This window comes from Schistocerca gregaria, chromosome 1 (genome assembly GCF_023897955.1).
Source record: "Schistocerca gregaria isolate iqSchGreg1 chromosome 1, iqSchGreg1.2, whole genome shotgun sequence".
NCBI classification, from domain to species: Eukaryota; Metazoa; Arthropoda; class Insecta; order Orthoptera; family Acrididae; genus Schistocerca; species Schistocerca gregaria.
Window position 1 is genome coordinate 622,977,932 of NC_064920.1, and position 15,739 is coordinate 622,993,670.

At 42.9% G+C, this 15,739-nt stretch overlaps 1 protein-coding gene across 1 annotated transcript in view; it reads right to left on the reverse strand.

Moving 5' to 3' along the window:
- LOC126365371 (neuroligin-1-like) overlaps positions 1-15,739 on the reverse strand; it is a 723,598-nt gene that overhangs the window by 301,849 nt on the left and 406,010 nt on the right. The window contains exon 3 of the mRNA XM_050008142.1: positions 5,772-5,960. Within this exon, the coding sequence (XP_049864099.1) occupies positions 5,772-5,960 (189 nt within the window). The remainder of the gene's footprint in view (positions 1-5,771; positions 5,961-15,739) is intronic.

Here is a 15,739-nt window from a genome sequence, read left to right on the forward strand (position 1 = left end):
AGCAGTGGCGGCTGAAGACTTCCGGCATAAGAAGTCAGCCTCATTCTGCCAACGGCCTTGTCAAAGAGGGCGGAGGAGCGGATCTCTATCCGGGCACTCTCTTGTCCTTGGGATGGGAAATTGCCCCTAAAGGCGGAAGAATCAGCAATGATCAACGACATGAGGATGCAGAAGGCAATGCAAACCACTGCATTAAAGACACGTTACGTGTATCCACAGGACATGTGGCCTGTAGTTGAAGAAGTGTCAGGATGATCTCTCCATTGGCAAAAGATTCCGGAATAGTCCCCCATTCGGATCTCCGAGAGGGGACTGCCAAGGGTGAGGTTACCATGGGAAAAAGATTGAATAATCAACGAAAGGATAACGTTCTACGAGTCGGGGCGTGGAATGTCAGAAGCTTGAGCGTGGTAGGGAAACTAGAAAATCTGAAAAGGGAAATTCAAAGGCTCAATCTAGATATAGTAGGGTCAGTGAAGTGAAGTGGAAGGAAGACAAGGATTTCTGGTCAGATGAGTATCGGGTAATATCAACAGCAGCAGAAAATGGTATAACAGGTGTAGGATTCGTTATGAATAGGAAGGTAGGGCAAAGGGTGTGTTACTGTGAACAGTTCAGTGACCAGGTTGTTCTAACCAGAATCGACAGCAGACCAACACCGACAACGATAGTTCAGGTATACATGCCGACGTCGCAAGCTGAAGATGAACAGATAGAGAAAGTGTATGAGGATATTGAAAGGGTAATGCAGTATGTAAAGGAGGACGAAAATCTTATAGTCATGGGCGACTGGAATGCAGTTGTAGGGGATGGAGTAGAAGAAAAGGTTACAGGAGAATATGGGCTTGGGACAAGGAATGAAAGAGGAGAAAGACTAATTGAGTTCTGTAACAAGTTTCAGCTAGTAATAGCGAATACCCTGTTCAAGAATCACAAGAGGAGGAGGTATACTTGGAAAAGGCTGGGAGATACGGGAAGATTTCAATCAGATTACATCATGGTCAGACAGAGATTCCGAAATCAGATAATGGATTGTAAGGCGTACCCAGGAGCAGATATAGACTCAGATCACAATATAGTAGTGATGAAGAGGAGGCTGAAGTTCAAGACATTAGTCAGGAAGAATCAATACGCAAAGAAGTGGGATAAGGAAGTTCTAAGGAATGACGAGATACGTTTAAAGTTCTCGAACTCTATAGATAGAGCAATAAGGAACAGCGCAGTAGGCAGTACAGTTGAAGAGGAATGGACATCTCTAAAAAGGGCCATCACAGAAGTTGGGAAGGAAAACATAGGTACAAAGAAGGTAGCTGCGAAGAAACCATGGGTAACAGAGGAAATGCTTCAGTTGATTGATGAAAGGAGGAAGTACAAACATGTTCCGGGAAAATCGGGAATACAGAAATACAAGTCGCTGAGGAATGAAATAAATAGGAAGTGCAGGGAAGCTAAGACGAAATGGCTGCAGGAAAAATGTGAAGAAATCGAAAAAGATATGATTGTCGGAAGGACAGACCCAGTATACAGGAAAGTCAAAACAACCTTTGGTGACATTAAAAGCAACGGTGGTAACATTAAGAGTGCAACGGGAATTCCACTGTTAAATGCAGAGGAGAGAGCAGATAGGTGGAAAGAATACATTGAAAGCCTCTATGAGGGTGAAGATTTATCAAACAGGAGTCGATTTAGAAGAGCTAGGGGATCCAGTATTAGAATCGGAATTTAAAAGAGCTTTGGAGGACTTACGGTCAAATAAGGCAGAAGGGGTAGATAACATTCCATCAGAATTTCTAAAATCATTAGGGGAAGTGGCAACAAAACGACTATTTACGTTGGTGTGTAGAATATATGAGTCTGGCGACATAACATCAGACTTTCAGGAAAGCATCATCCAGACAATTCCGAAGACGGCAAGAGCCGACAATTGCGAGAATTATCGCACAGAAGAATGGAAAAGAAAATTGAGAATGCGCTAGGTGACGATCAGTTTGGCTTTAGGAAAAGTAAATGCACGAGAGAGGCAATTCTGACGTTACGGCTAATAATGGAAGCAAGACTAAAGAAAAATCAAGACACGTTCATAGGATTAGTCAACCTGGAAAAAGCGTTCGACAATATAAAATGGTGCAAGCTGTTTGAGATACTGAAAAAAGTAGGGGTAAGCTATAGGGAGAGACGGGTCATATACAATATGTACAACAACCAAGAGGGAATAATAAGAGTGGACGATCAAGAACGAAGTGCTCGTATTAAGAAGGGTGTAAGACAAGGCTGTAGCCTTTCGCCCCTACTCTTCAATCTGTACATCGAGGAAGCAATTATAGAAATAAAAGAAAGGTTCAGGAGTTGAATTAAAATACAAGGTGAAAGGATATCGATACGATTCGTTGAGGACATTGTTATCCTGAGTGAAAGTGAAGAAGAATCAAATGATCTGCTGAACAGATGGAACAGTTTAATGAGTACACAATATGGTTTGAGAGTAAATCGGAGAAAGACGAAGGTAATGAGAAGTAGTAGAAATGAGCACAGCGAGAAACGTAACATCAGGACTGATGGTCACGAAGTAAATGAAGTTAAGGAATTCTGCTACCTGGGCAGTAAAATAACCAATGACGGACGGAGCAAGGAAGACATCAAAAGCAGACTCGCTATGGCAAAAAAGGCATTTCTGGCCAAGAGAAGTCTACTAATATCAAATACCGGCCTTAATTTGAGGAAGAAATTTCTGAGGATGTACGTCTGGAGTACAGCATTGTATGGTAGTGAAACATGGACTGTGGGAAAACTGGAACAGAAGAGAATCAAAGCATTTGAGATGTGGTGCTATAGACGAATGTTGAAAATTATGTGGACTGATAAGGTAAGGAATGAGGAAGTTCTACGCAAAATCGGAGAGGAAAGGAATATGTGGAAAACACTGATAAGGAGAAGGGACAGGATGATAGGACATCTGCTACGACATGAGGGAATGACTTCCATGGTACTAGAGGGAACTGTAGAGGGCAAAAACTGTAGAGGAAAACAGAGATTGGAATACGTCAAGCAAATAATTGAGGACGTAGGTTGCAAGTGCTACTCTGAGATGAAAAGGTAAGCACAGGAAAGGAATTCGTGGCGGGGCGCATCAAACCAGTCAGTAGACTGACGACAAAAAAAAAGAGTATACTCACCAGCAGATAATATTTACTATGCTTTGTTCCAACATTAATTGTGCTTGCTTCTTTAGCGAAGCTGAGACTTGTCTTCCAGCGTTTTTGTTGAATGATCTAGAGGAGTGGTGTGAATGCAACAAGTTTTACTTGACGAGGAGTCATGTATGAGGTTTGGAGGGGCTCCATACGGACTGAAAGTAAAGGTAGTTGCAGCCTGGCCTGTTGCCAGGGGCGGAAAGTTTTCCTTAATTCTCACTTAAGGCCACGAGTGTTTTTACTCAGTCTCTGTCAACACTGGCACACTAACAGTACGCTATCTGTGTGTCCCGTAGCCATGATGAAGCGATTGTCTTGCCAAACGAGAAAGCGGCAGCCCTACGTGGGGAAAGCGTAGGTTGTTCCCCTCCCCTGTAATGGTCTCCGGTAAGAGAAGCGTGTGCCTTCCGTTGCCCGCACATCCCCGAAAATTCGGTCAGGATCTCGTGAACAAGCTGTAGATTTCGATGTCCCATCGTCAATAACTTCTGGTTATGTTAACGGAACTGGCTCAGTAACCAAGACTAAGGCAAATAGCCGAACTGTTGTCGCGAACACAATCAAGGGAAGGCATTTATCGCTTGCCAGGCTAGTAAATTCACGGAGCTGAGCCGTCCGCGGCTCGCGGTTGCCGTTTATCGCTCGTCATCTTGTTTCTGTGGTTCTGTCACCTCGTATTTTCTTTTAATTCGATTTACTGCCGTCACGAGATTGCTGGTTTGCTTGCTCGGGAGTGGCAGCAGCAGCGCATGTCGATAAGTGCATTTCTGGAGCGACAGCTAGTATTTCCGGGTCGTCGTCTGTCGAGAGTTCAGTCCTGACGCAGCAGCAGTGAAGTCGGGGACGGAGCGCCAGTGAGGTGCTCGCCGACCGCTGGCGACACACATGATCTGTCGAACGTCAGGAGATTGGAGCGGGACGACCGTTAATCGGTCGTTCGGTTGGTTGGTCGTCTGATGGAGCGACGTGTATTGGCTCTTTTGACCGTTTCTGGGCCTCGTCACTTGGTCATCTTACCGGACGTGGGTCGCTTCCTTTCTTGTGTAGAGATGTCGTGGCCAATGGGTAAGACTTACTTCTACATGGATGGGTCCGAGCCAATGTGCCCGAGTCGCCGTGTCTCTGAGTTCCGAACAGACATGGAGTTGAGTCGGGTTGGAGCTGCAGTCAGCTTCGGACAGCCAAGTCTCGCCCGACCGTCACCGACTCACACAGCTTCAGTGGGAACGACCTGGGTTGGACGTTCGGTCGATCGCCTCATCGGACGACGTGTATTTGGTCCACTTGGCCGTCGACCGCTTGTAGAAACACTCTATGTGTCGAATTGATTCATCCTTGTTGCTCCACAGTGACTGCTTTTACGATTGTTCGAGTTCTTGTGCAAGTGTGTTTACGTCGAATTGTGTATAGCTTCTGTAATTTCCACTGAGCAGATGAATGCTGTCTGCGTCCTGGAATACGCAGTTGGTCGGTTGCGACAGAGGTAATTGTTCAGGTTGTTGGTTGGTTCTTCAGCCGTACCTTGGTCGTATTTCATCCCAATAGTTTGGTGTTACGCTTGGCTGCCTGTCTCACCTAAAGTGTGGTTAGTTTCCTCCCCAGGCCGACCCTTAGAACACTTCTTAGCACCACTGTTTGTAGTTTGTGCTTGTCATTTTATATGGTAGCAGGAAGTGTGCCAGGCCTTCGCTGTGTATTAATATTGTCTGTCTTATGTTTAGTACATTGCCTTCAGCCGAAATTCATGACAACTACTTTAAGATTAGGCCTTCAGCCCTGTTTTTTTATAAAATTCTTGTTGTTCTGATTACGCCTTCAGCCGCGTTTGTTAATGAATCTGTGGATTTAACATGTAAATCCTTGTCTGTAAGGTTTCTCTTTAATTATCTTGAAATCTTGAAACGGCCTTCAGTCTTGTTCTGTAAGTATCTTAAGGTTGTCTTTAATTATTATTAATTGTTTGGGCCTTCAGCCGACAAGATACATCAAGTTTTCTTAAGATGTGTTTCTGCTGCACTGTGGAAAAGCTTATCTTTAAAGTCTCTCTTTTATTATGTGAAGACATTTTTTTAGGCTTTCAGCCGAAGAATTAACTTGAATTTTCCTTAATAAGGCCTTTAGCTGGAATTTGTAAATGCTTGGCTTATAAAGAATTTTCTTAGCTGATCTGAAATATTATTTCGACCTCTAGCCGAGAAGATATTGTAATTTTACTTAAGTAATATCTTCAGCCGTTACTCTGATTCCTGCTGTTTTAAAAGCAATAATTTAAACTTATTCTGGAGAAGTTACTTGGGCCCTCAGCCTTGAATTGATCTTTGTTGTTTTAAAGAGAAAACTGTGCATTGGTTTGAGGAATAAAATTGTGTGTGTTTTTGTATAAGTAACAGTAGTTGACCTTGGCCCCTTTCCGCAACCTGATCCGCTGTGTCCTGCGAAAGCAGATTTCAGGAGTTAAAATGTCGTGATGGAAACAGAACCGAGCAGAAGGACGAGTATGACGCGGTGTTTATGAGGGCCAGTGCCGGGTGCGGTAGGCGGTGAGAAAGGGAACGAGCGCGCAGGCAGTGGGGCACTCACCCTTGGCGACGGAGGAGACGGCGACGAGGTTGGCGAGCGCGGCGCCAGAGCCGTGTCCCAGCAGGGTGACGCGCGCCGGGTCCCCGCCGAACGCGGGCAGGTTCTCGCGCAGCCAGTGCAGCGCCGCCACCACGTCCATCAGCCCGAAGTTGCCCTGCGCGCTGCCCATCGCACCCGTCTTCAGGAACCCTGCACAAATATAAGAGACCACCGTTCTTGTAGGTACCTCTGTTGTAAATGCGGCGCGCATCTAGGAAAAAAAAAAACTAGACAGACCACGAAAAATGCAGGACAGAAATTTCTTGCGAGCTCCACATACTTATACTTTCTGTTTATCTTATATATTTTCGCAAATACACCGCCGGGGAAAGTTAATGCTCATGGAAGGTCGAAGTCGATTTTGATCCGAAGACGGCATATGCCACCTGCGGGATAGAAGATGTAATGATAATTGTATCAACGTCTTCCCCCGGAACGTATCCCAGAAGTAATATCCGACGTTCCTGTGGGAAGTGTTATAGGCCCTCTATTGTTCCTGATCTATATTAACGACATAGGAGACAATCTGAATAGCCGTATTAGATTGTTTGCAGATGATGCTGTCATTTACCGTCTTGTAAAGTCATCAGATGATCAAAACGACTTGCAAAATGATTTAGATAACATATCTGTATGGCGCGAAAAGTGGCAATTGACCCTGAATAATGAAAAGTGCGAAGTTGTTTACATAAGTACTAAAATAAATTAGCTAAATTTCGATTACGCGATAAGTCTCACAAATCTGAAGACTGTAGACTCAACTAAATACTTAGGGGTTACAATTACAAAGAACCTGAATTGGAACGATCATATAGGTAATATGGTGGGTAGAACAAACCAAAGACTGCGATTCAGCGGCAGAACACTTAGAAGGTGTAAGGTCTTCTAAAGAGACTGCTTACACCACGCTTGTCCGCCCTATTCTGGAGTATTGCTGTGTGGTGTGGCATCCGCATCAGGTGAGACTGACGGATGACATCGAAAAAGTAGAAAGAAGGGCAGCTCGTTTGGTATTATCGCGAAATAGGGGAGATAGTGTCACAGACATCATACGTGAATTGGAATGGCAATCATTAAAACAAAGGCGTTTTTCGTTGCGACGGGATCTTCTCATGAAATTTGAATCACCAGTTTTCTCCTCCGATTTCTAAAACATTCTGTTGGAACCCACCTACATAGGGAGAAATGATCACCACGACAAAACAATAGAAATCATGGCTCGCACAAAAAAATTTACTTACTCGTTTTTCCCGCGTACCGTCGAGTGTAGAACGGTAGAGAGACAGCTTGAAGGTGGTTCATTGAACCCTCTGCCAGGCATTTTAATGTGGATAGCAGAGTAGTCACGTAGATGTAGATGTACATGTGTCTACCCCTCTCGTAGAGAATGCTCACAGCCAGATGGCTCAGTATGGTGCAAACGTGTAAAGCAAGTAGGGAGCTATGACAGACAGGCACTCTTGTTTCCTACAGCCAACTGAGCAAATTCGAAAGGGACCAAATTGTGGTACGAGTGGTAGGATGGTCCTTTCGGAGAATTGTCTCACAAGTTGTAAGTGCTGCGTCGGTTGTGAAATGATGCTTGTATCAGTGGTCACGTGAACGTTCTCAAATCCGTACATTAGCTTCTCGACGTCCACTCAACACAGACGCCCCGCAGCATCGTCTTATTGTAAGGATAAGCGGCAGATCGTACAGCCACCACAGCACAGATAAAAACTCTTATGAGCCGAGACGAACACGAAGTGTTGCGAACCGGTTATCAGCACTAGGACTACGTGCTTGCACATTTCTCACTCGTCTTCCACTCACACCACGGCAACGACGTGCAATGCTCGACTGGTGCCATCAGATGACCAATTGGTAAAAGGAACGATCATCTTCATCAATAAAATCATATTCTGCATCTACACAGGTGAAGGTCGTTTGCGCGGACGGCTTATACCTCATGAGCGCTGTGCCGTAGCGTGCTTTGTCCCGCCCCAGGCCTTACTGTATGGGGTACGATGAGCTATAACCCTCTTTCACCTTTGGTGTTTCTAAAGGGGACGCTAACCAGCGCTCGGTACTTGCAGAATGCTGTTAGGAAGGCGATGTGTTGTTACAACAAAATAATGCTTGCCCACAAATTGCTTGTGAAAGCCAACGTGCTCTGTAAGACGTGCAACAACTTCCCTGTCCAGAACGATCTCCGGTCTTGTTATCAAGAGAGTAAATGTGGTTTATGTTGGGTCGAAAAATGATTCGTGCTTCTCGTCAACCAACGGAACTATGTGAACAGGCGTGACATAACGTATCGCAGGACAGTATTCACTATCTGTGCGATCGACTGGATGCCAGAGTCATCTCCTGCATCCCTTCCCGTGGAGGCTACACCACGTACTAACATAAGTCTTTCAGGATGAGTCGATATCGGGCACCTCAGAATCGCTTATGCTACTGATCTCTAAATATAATCATTCATGTTCTTTATATGTGCAGTTACAACAGAAAATCTTGAGTGAAATGGAAATCTCTATACTAATTTTTTAAGGCAGTGTACTTTTTGCACAGAACAGGCATACTGCTTCTGGGAAGCTCAATAACCGTCTTGTAAAATTCATTATATTTCCCTCAAGTAAACAAACATTTTTAATTCCAGTTGCGACTAATTACCAGGTCATCACCAGTTGATCTGTGTAAAATGAAAGAAAAGATCTGTTTAAAAGAAAAGAAAAGGGGACAGTAAAATGCAAACAACATTACGTAGCAATTCGTCAACTGAAGGCTGTATCTGACTTCGTCATAATACGAGGGCGTGCTTAAAAAATGCCTCAGAATTTGTTATGTGAAAACTGTTAAAGCTTTTTAAATAAAACAAACGGTGTTGATATTCTGTATCTCTATTCGTGTCTTATAAATTTGCATCCATTTGCCGCTAGAGGACTTCGAATTGTAGCGTGTAACATGGCAGTGTGTAACGTTAATATGTAGGTGCGTGAGAAACAGCGCACTGTAATGAAGTTTCGAATTCAATAAGTTCGTCCACGCGTGGTACACCCTCTTCTTAAGGATGACAATGGAAGATCACTCACGAGCACTGAGACATCTACAACAATCCGACGCCTTGGGCTGACTGCCATAGATCATTCCCCATACAGTCCCGATTTAGACCCATCAGTTTTTCACCTGTTTGCAAAACTTAAAGAGCATTTTCGATGATAGCAGTGATGAGTCGGTGAATGCAGAGGCGAGGCTGCGGCTCTATGAAAAAAGTCAGACATTCTACAGTGACGGTAACAACAAACTGATCTCTTGTTGGGAGAAATGTGTTCGTCACCAGGGTGACTGCGTTGAAAAATAAATTTCTAGACATTAAGAATGAAGATGCAGAATGTTAATAATCTTTGTTCTATTTACAAAGCTTTAAGAGTTTTAACATAAATCAATCGGTGGCATTACTTTTTAGCAGGTCGTCGTATAAAGTTGGTATCTTTCAAACCTATCCGTGAAATAAGATTGACGGAAATTACAAGATAGCTAAGCAAATGCGGCTAGAGGACTAATACATGACCAAAGAAAAATTATGTACCATCTTCATAGGAAAATTATGGAGATTCTTTTAGAGAAGAAAAACGGCGGTATGAATATCAAGAGCTCAGATGGCAAGGCAGTACTAAGCAATGATGGGAATACATATGCAAGATATATACCAGAGAAATGAATACAGAATTGTAGAAAGGAAAGAGTAAGTAATTGGAGATGAGAGATAAAAGTGAAGTCCAATGGTACATTTGGCTGGGAGACCGCGACGGTCAGGTTCAGCTGCCTAATTGAAAATATTTTTCCTGTCCTTCACTCGTTGTCGTACCTTTCCTTGGTGACGTGTGATCTGTGTGTTATGCAGCATATTTCCTTGTCGAAGTGTGATATGTGATTCTGATACTTGTAGATGGCTGAAATACGTATGTTTGAGTACTGTGGTCTCATGTTTACGCTGTATGACTTTTAATAGCTTCCTTGTTATTATAATGAGTTTATATGTAAATGCCCACAGACGTTTCTATGAGCACATCGCTGTAAGTCTTCTACGTTACCTGTAAGTGTATGATACTTTCGTGGGCAGTGTATATTGCTTCATTACAGGTTCTTTAATTTTGCCCAATAATGTTTGGAAAGAATAGCTTCTTCGTTCTTTAGAATGCGCTATTCTTTTCTATATGTCCACCAATGTCTTCTATTTAGTCTACTAGACAAGTTCTCCAGACGCTGGGCCTTTACTGTAAGTCAGACTAGCGTCTTGTATGGAGTTCCATTAATGTACGCGCCTTCACCCCACCCCCCTCACACCCCAATTAATATAAATTTTCGATTCAACTTCTTTACTATAGTTTCCCGTTAAATACACCCAAAAAATGCACCACGTAGGAATTTTCCGAGTAGGGAGGAAATCGGTGATGTGATGTATATGTACAGATCAACAAATGATTACCACTTCAGAAAAACTGGACGATTTATTCAAGAGAAAAAGCTTTACAATTTGAGAAAATCAGTAACGCGTAGGTTCAGGTCTGACCCTTATGCAAGCAGTTATTCGGCTTGGCAATGATTGATATATTTGATGGAAAACGTGCCAAATTCTGTCCAGCTGGCGAGTTAGATCATCAAAATCCGAAGTTGGTTGGAGGTCACTGCCAATAATGCTCCACACTTTCTCAACTGGGGAGAGATCCGGCAAACCTTGCTGGACAATGTAGGGTATGGCAATAACGAAGACAAGCGGTGCAAAGTCTCGTCGTATGCGGTCGGAAATTAACTTGCTGACGTGTAATCCCAGGATGGCTTGCATGAAGAGCATCAAAACTAAAAGTAGAATATCGTCGACGTACAGCCGTGCTTCAGAGGTGCGCGGATGTTAACCGAATGGGCGTTATATGAAAAGAAATGGCATCCCAGAGCATCCATCTTCGTTAGGGGTTGTATGGCGGGCGACAATTAGGTCTGTATCCCTTTGCTGTCCGGGGCGCCTCCTGCCACGTCTCCGTTGCTTGCCGTTGCTCATTTCGAAATGGGACGCATCACTGAAGACAATTATATTCCAGTCAGTGAGACTCCAAGCCAAAGACGTGTTTGGAGGTGTCTTGGACAGTGATTGTCGCCGGCCACAAGGCCTGACGACCAAGAGTGATGGTTTAGGGTGCCATTTCATATCAGGACCCTCCTGGTTCCCATCCGTGGCTGCCTTAGCAATACGTAGACGATATTCTGCGTTTCTATTCTACTGTTACCCTTAGATGCAAACCATACTAGGCTTACATTTCAGCAAGATAAGTCCCGCCCGAGAGTTTGTACTGTTGTCTTCGTGCTTGCCAAACCGTATCTTAGCCAGCAAAATCGCTTGGATCTCCCTCGTTTGAGAATTTTTGGGGGATTATGGGCAGGGCCCTCCAACTAACTCGGTATTTTGGCAATCTAACCCACCAATTGGACAGAACTCGGCACGACATACCTCAGGACGACATCCAACAACTGTATCAACAATGCAAATCCGGAAAACGGCTTGCATGAAGGCCAGATGGGGAACAACGTATTACTTGCTCAATTTATGAAGCTCTTTCTACTGAATTAATCATCCAATTTTTCTGTAGTTGTAATCATTTGTTTGACTGTACAGGTACATCACATCCATCGATTTCCGTCCCATTCGGATAATTCCTTTGCAGCGTGTCGTTTTTGTTTTTTTGTCGCCCTTTCCCCCTGCCGGCCCCCCACAGTTAATATCAACCTTCTATGCAAACTTTCCCACTGTAGCTTCGTGCTATTAGCGAAATATTTAAACGATGTTCACCGCTAATCATGTAATCTGATAAATCTGATACTATTCGGTTCTTTATTCTATTCATGGGCATTACCTTGTGTTCATTCACATACAAAGGGAGATGCTATTCAGTTCAACAGCGGAAGTACTAATTAATTGCTCTGCTTCTCAAAGCGACCGTCCAACGTCCATACTCTTCCTACAGACAACGTCGTCAGCACGGTATCAGACTGCTGTAGACCCTAGCTGAAAACGTTAGCAGTAATAACACGTTTCCTTCATCCATTCGAAGTCCAGAGTAACGAACTGCGTGCTACAAGCCAAAAATTCTTTGAGAAAATCTTATATGTGAGATAATCTATACGATTGCGTCTTTGTTATTGGGCAAGAGTGTTGCTCTTTTTAAATGTTATGATGTTTTAACTTAGAACATTCTCTATGATCCTGTAACGGACAGAACGTTACAGATATTAGAGATATTGGTCCGTAATTTTGTACATCAGATTTTTAACCTTATCAGATAAATGAGTGACCTCCGTCCTTTTCACGCGAGGCTGTTAGCTGCGCTACAGATTATGGACGAAAACGAGCGCGGAAAAGGGTTTAATTCCGCAGTATAACCGCTGTAAAATCGGATGGGAATTCCTCAGAACCAGGTGTTTTGTTCGCTCTACAATATTCGCAATTATCGGAAATCATTACTCCAAAATGGTTCGTTTGCCATTGTGTTCAGCGGTTAAACATTGGCTTGGTAGAGGCGTTCTCACAAGTGAATTCATTTTTAAATGCCGAATTCAATATTTTTTGTGTCACTAGACAGACCCATGAAACGACTAATTTCTCCCAATCAAATGGTTCAAATGGCTCTGAGCACTATGGGACTCAACTGCTGTGGTTATCAGTCCCCTAGAACTTAGAACTTCTTAAACCTAACTAACCTAAGGACATCACACACATCCATGCCCGAGGCAGGATTCAAACCTGCGACCGTAGCAATCGCACGGTTCCGGACTGCGCGCCTAGAACCGCGAGACCACCGCGGCCGGCTTCTCCCAATCGTGCACCAACACGTCAAGAATGCTGTCCATTTAGGTTAAATAATTTTTCTAACGGATCAGCCCTTGCCGAAATGATGTCTTTCTTGAGATGCATGAGAGACTAGGAGGACAGGAATCGTAAACTGACGTAAAAGAAGTAGTTTCTAGGATAACGTCATACATATATCACCAGTATTATAAATTATTATCGGCTTTATGCGTGGTCCTTTCCACAGTTATTTCAGTTGTCAGTAAATTTTCTTTATTATTTTTCTGATATTATCTTTTAGCTATACCTGATTTCACAGCAGTCAAATGCTTCCACTAAACTAAGATACATGGTTAATTCTTATCATATCACTTTGCACTTATCTACACCGCGATTAATGATGTGTTGGAGATCTAATCACGAAGCACAGGGGACGATGGTAAGACGTAACAACAACTCGTTTGACAGATATAAAATACATGTTCTCAGTTCGTATTTTGTGTAGAATGTAACTGATTTTTCGTACTTCCAAATGTAAATCATCTCCAAGCATGAAATTTTTTAGCCTTTGCTGACCTTCGTCGCTAAAAACTATTTTTTAAGTATAGGTGCACGAGTAGGGCTAAATAAGTTCATTACTGTCAATACTAATCATGTACACATATACCGTAAACTGATTCGTTTCACATCATTTCAGTAAAAGAGTTGTTCAGATGATCTATGGAACATGCAACTAACTATGATTGGGTCTGCAGCAAAGAGAACTATATTTGTGTCATATTTATCTTGTCAGACTAGTTTTTCAGAGAGATGTAGATGATAATGCGTTTCGTATTACTTCGCAAAACTTTTATTACCGATGGTAATGCATGTTTGCACATTTGATATTACACAAATGTACAGTAAGTCGTCAAATAGTACTACCCTATCGTCTAATAGTACTACTCTATGAGTGACACATTTCTATGCTACCGAATGTAGGCTGTTCCTGAATGGGTGTATGATTCGTATGAATCTGGTGGCCGGTTAACACATCCGACTATCAGTCCACTACATCCAGTTACTTTAGTCACTGTGATTACGTAGTTTTACTCATTTTGAACCTTGCTGGATCTAATGCTTCTGATAGTGATTATGTACTCTTCACTTCTTTTTGAGTACAAGGTCTCTTTACGATATATACCTCATATGTTATGGAAAAATCCTTAATTTGGTTTTTCGGGTTTGAACGAATTCTCTGTTTGTAATATTATGCTTGGAAGACAGCTGCTTTGGAAGGAAGTAGGAGATTACTACGAATGCTTCAGCAGCTACTAAGTAGTATCTTAATAATATGACTTTCAGTGTATTCGTTGGGTTTACGTGATGACGAGATTCTGTCTGCGGAGATTGCCTAAATTAAAAAGAAAACCATCTGCATGGTCGACGTATTCTGCCAGGCAAACGGTCTCTGTACGTTTCATCTACTCAAGGAAACTTATACACGTTTACTCGACAAAGCATGTCGAGGGTACTGCTCCGGAGCTGATCACAGCTATTTAGATTAGATCCTCCACTTTGCTCTATATCAAAGGATTCCGGTCAGTCCTCGGACCGATGCTGCACATCGACAGCTGTACCGGTAACCCATCTATTTCTACCGGTCTTTGGAAAGAACTAACAGTAGTCTTAGATGTTAGGCACCAGTTTCCTTACTAGTATGATGAACTTTGACGACTGGTGTGATTGCCCCCATGTTCCCATGCAGTCCAACATCGGAACTCTCACATTCGAATGCGCCACATATCTGGTTATTGCACGATTCGACCAACCGATCGAATGGAGACCGCAACGAGGCCCCTTCCAGATTCTGTCAGGCGCTGATAACGCTGTACCACACGCATCTTCCTGTCCTTCAGAGACATCGCGCAACATCTGACGCTTTTCAGTTCCTTAAATACCCAACCGGGCCTCGTGACAACACTAACAAACCCTTTGGCCGCTCTGCTATTCACAGAGAATTACAACTTTAAGCATTTACATACCCACCAATAGTCAGTACGCTCACGAAGTTTCATTAACATCCGACCATACCGTTTTGGTGCAGAACTTGTTTCATTAGACAGTGTAATTTAGTTCCGAGATAATACGTGCCAGACAAAAAATTGGAAGTGTACGTGAAAGTGTTTTTTGGTAGTGAGTGTACAGAATAAAGTCGATTACTTGCTCGATATGTGCAAATTTCCAATATGGAAAGTGAGTTTCACATCATTCACGACCTTCCTCCAATGTTCGTCATACAATACCTTTGAGCTTTTACGTGGAGACACTGCAGTTTTACCTTGCAGCTGAATGTGTTCTTGTCTTTAAACATTACGCCACTAACCACTTGCTTAAAGACTTGCGGTAACTGATCGCATTCTCTGCTAAATCAAATTCTGTTTCCTACTAGGATATTCATCACTCTCCCACGTCAGTTCTCTATCTGCCCGAGATTGTTTTCGGACAAGGCGTTTAATGCAATATCACACGAATCGTCGTAAGCTCCACATGAGGTAACATCTTCAATATCCTAGTGTATATAGGTGCTCTGAAAAGCTAGTCATTTGCATATCACAGCATCTTCTTCCTGTCGGTTAAATTTCGCGTCTGTAGCACTTCATCTTCGCGGTGTAGCAATTTTAATGCCCAGTAGTGTATTTATATTGCAGTAATGTACTTTACTAAAATGAAGTGATTTTATACTATGGCCGTTTTGAGGTGTTTACTACCAGTTGTATTACTGAAATTTAGTCTTTTCAGTTCTGGAGGCAATTCGTTAATATTGTTATTGGATTTTCGCTTTTTAAAAATAAAATAATTAGTGTTTTTAGAAATGTTCATAAGTTCAATATGGCTCAGTGCCTTTCCATTCAACACCAGCTTCCTACCGCATTTCAAAAGCTTTGGCGCATCTATTAAGTTTTGCTGCCGTGGGATAATTACAGTCCACACTGGACATCCGTGAGTAACTGCACTTTAATTAAAGCCACCCTGTATAATCATTTCTAGTGCCAATTTTCATTCTCTACTGGACATTTCGAAGGTATGGAAGGTAGGAGATGAGGTTCTGGTGAAAGTGAAGCGC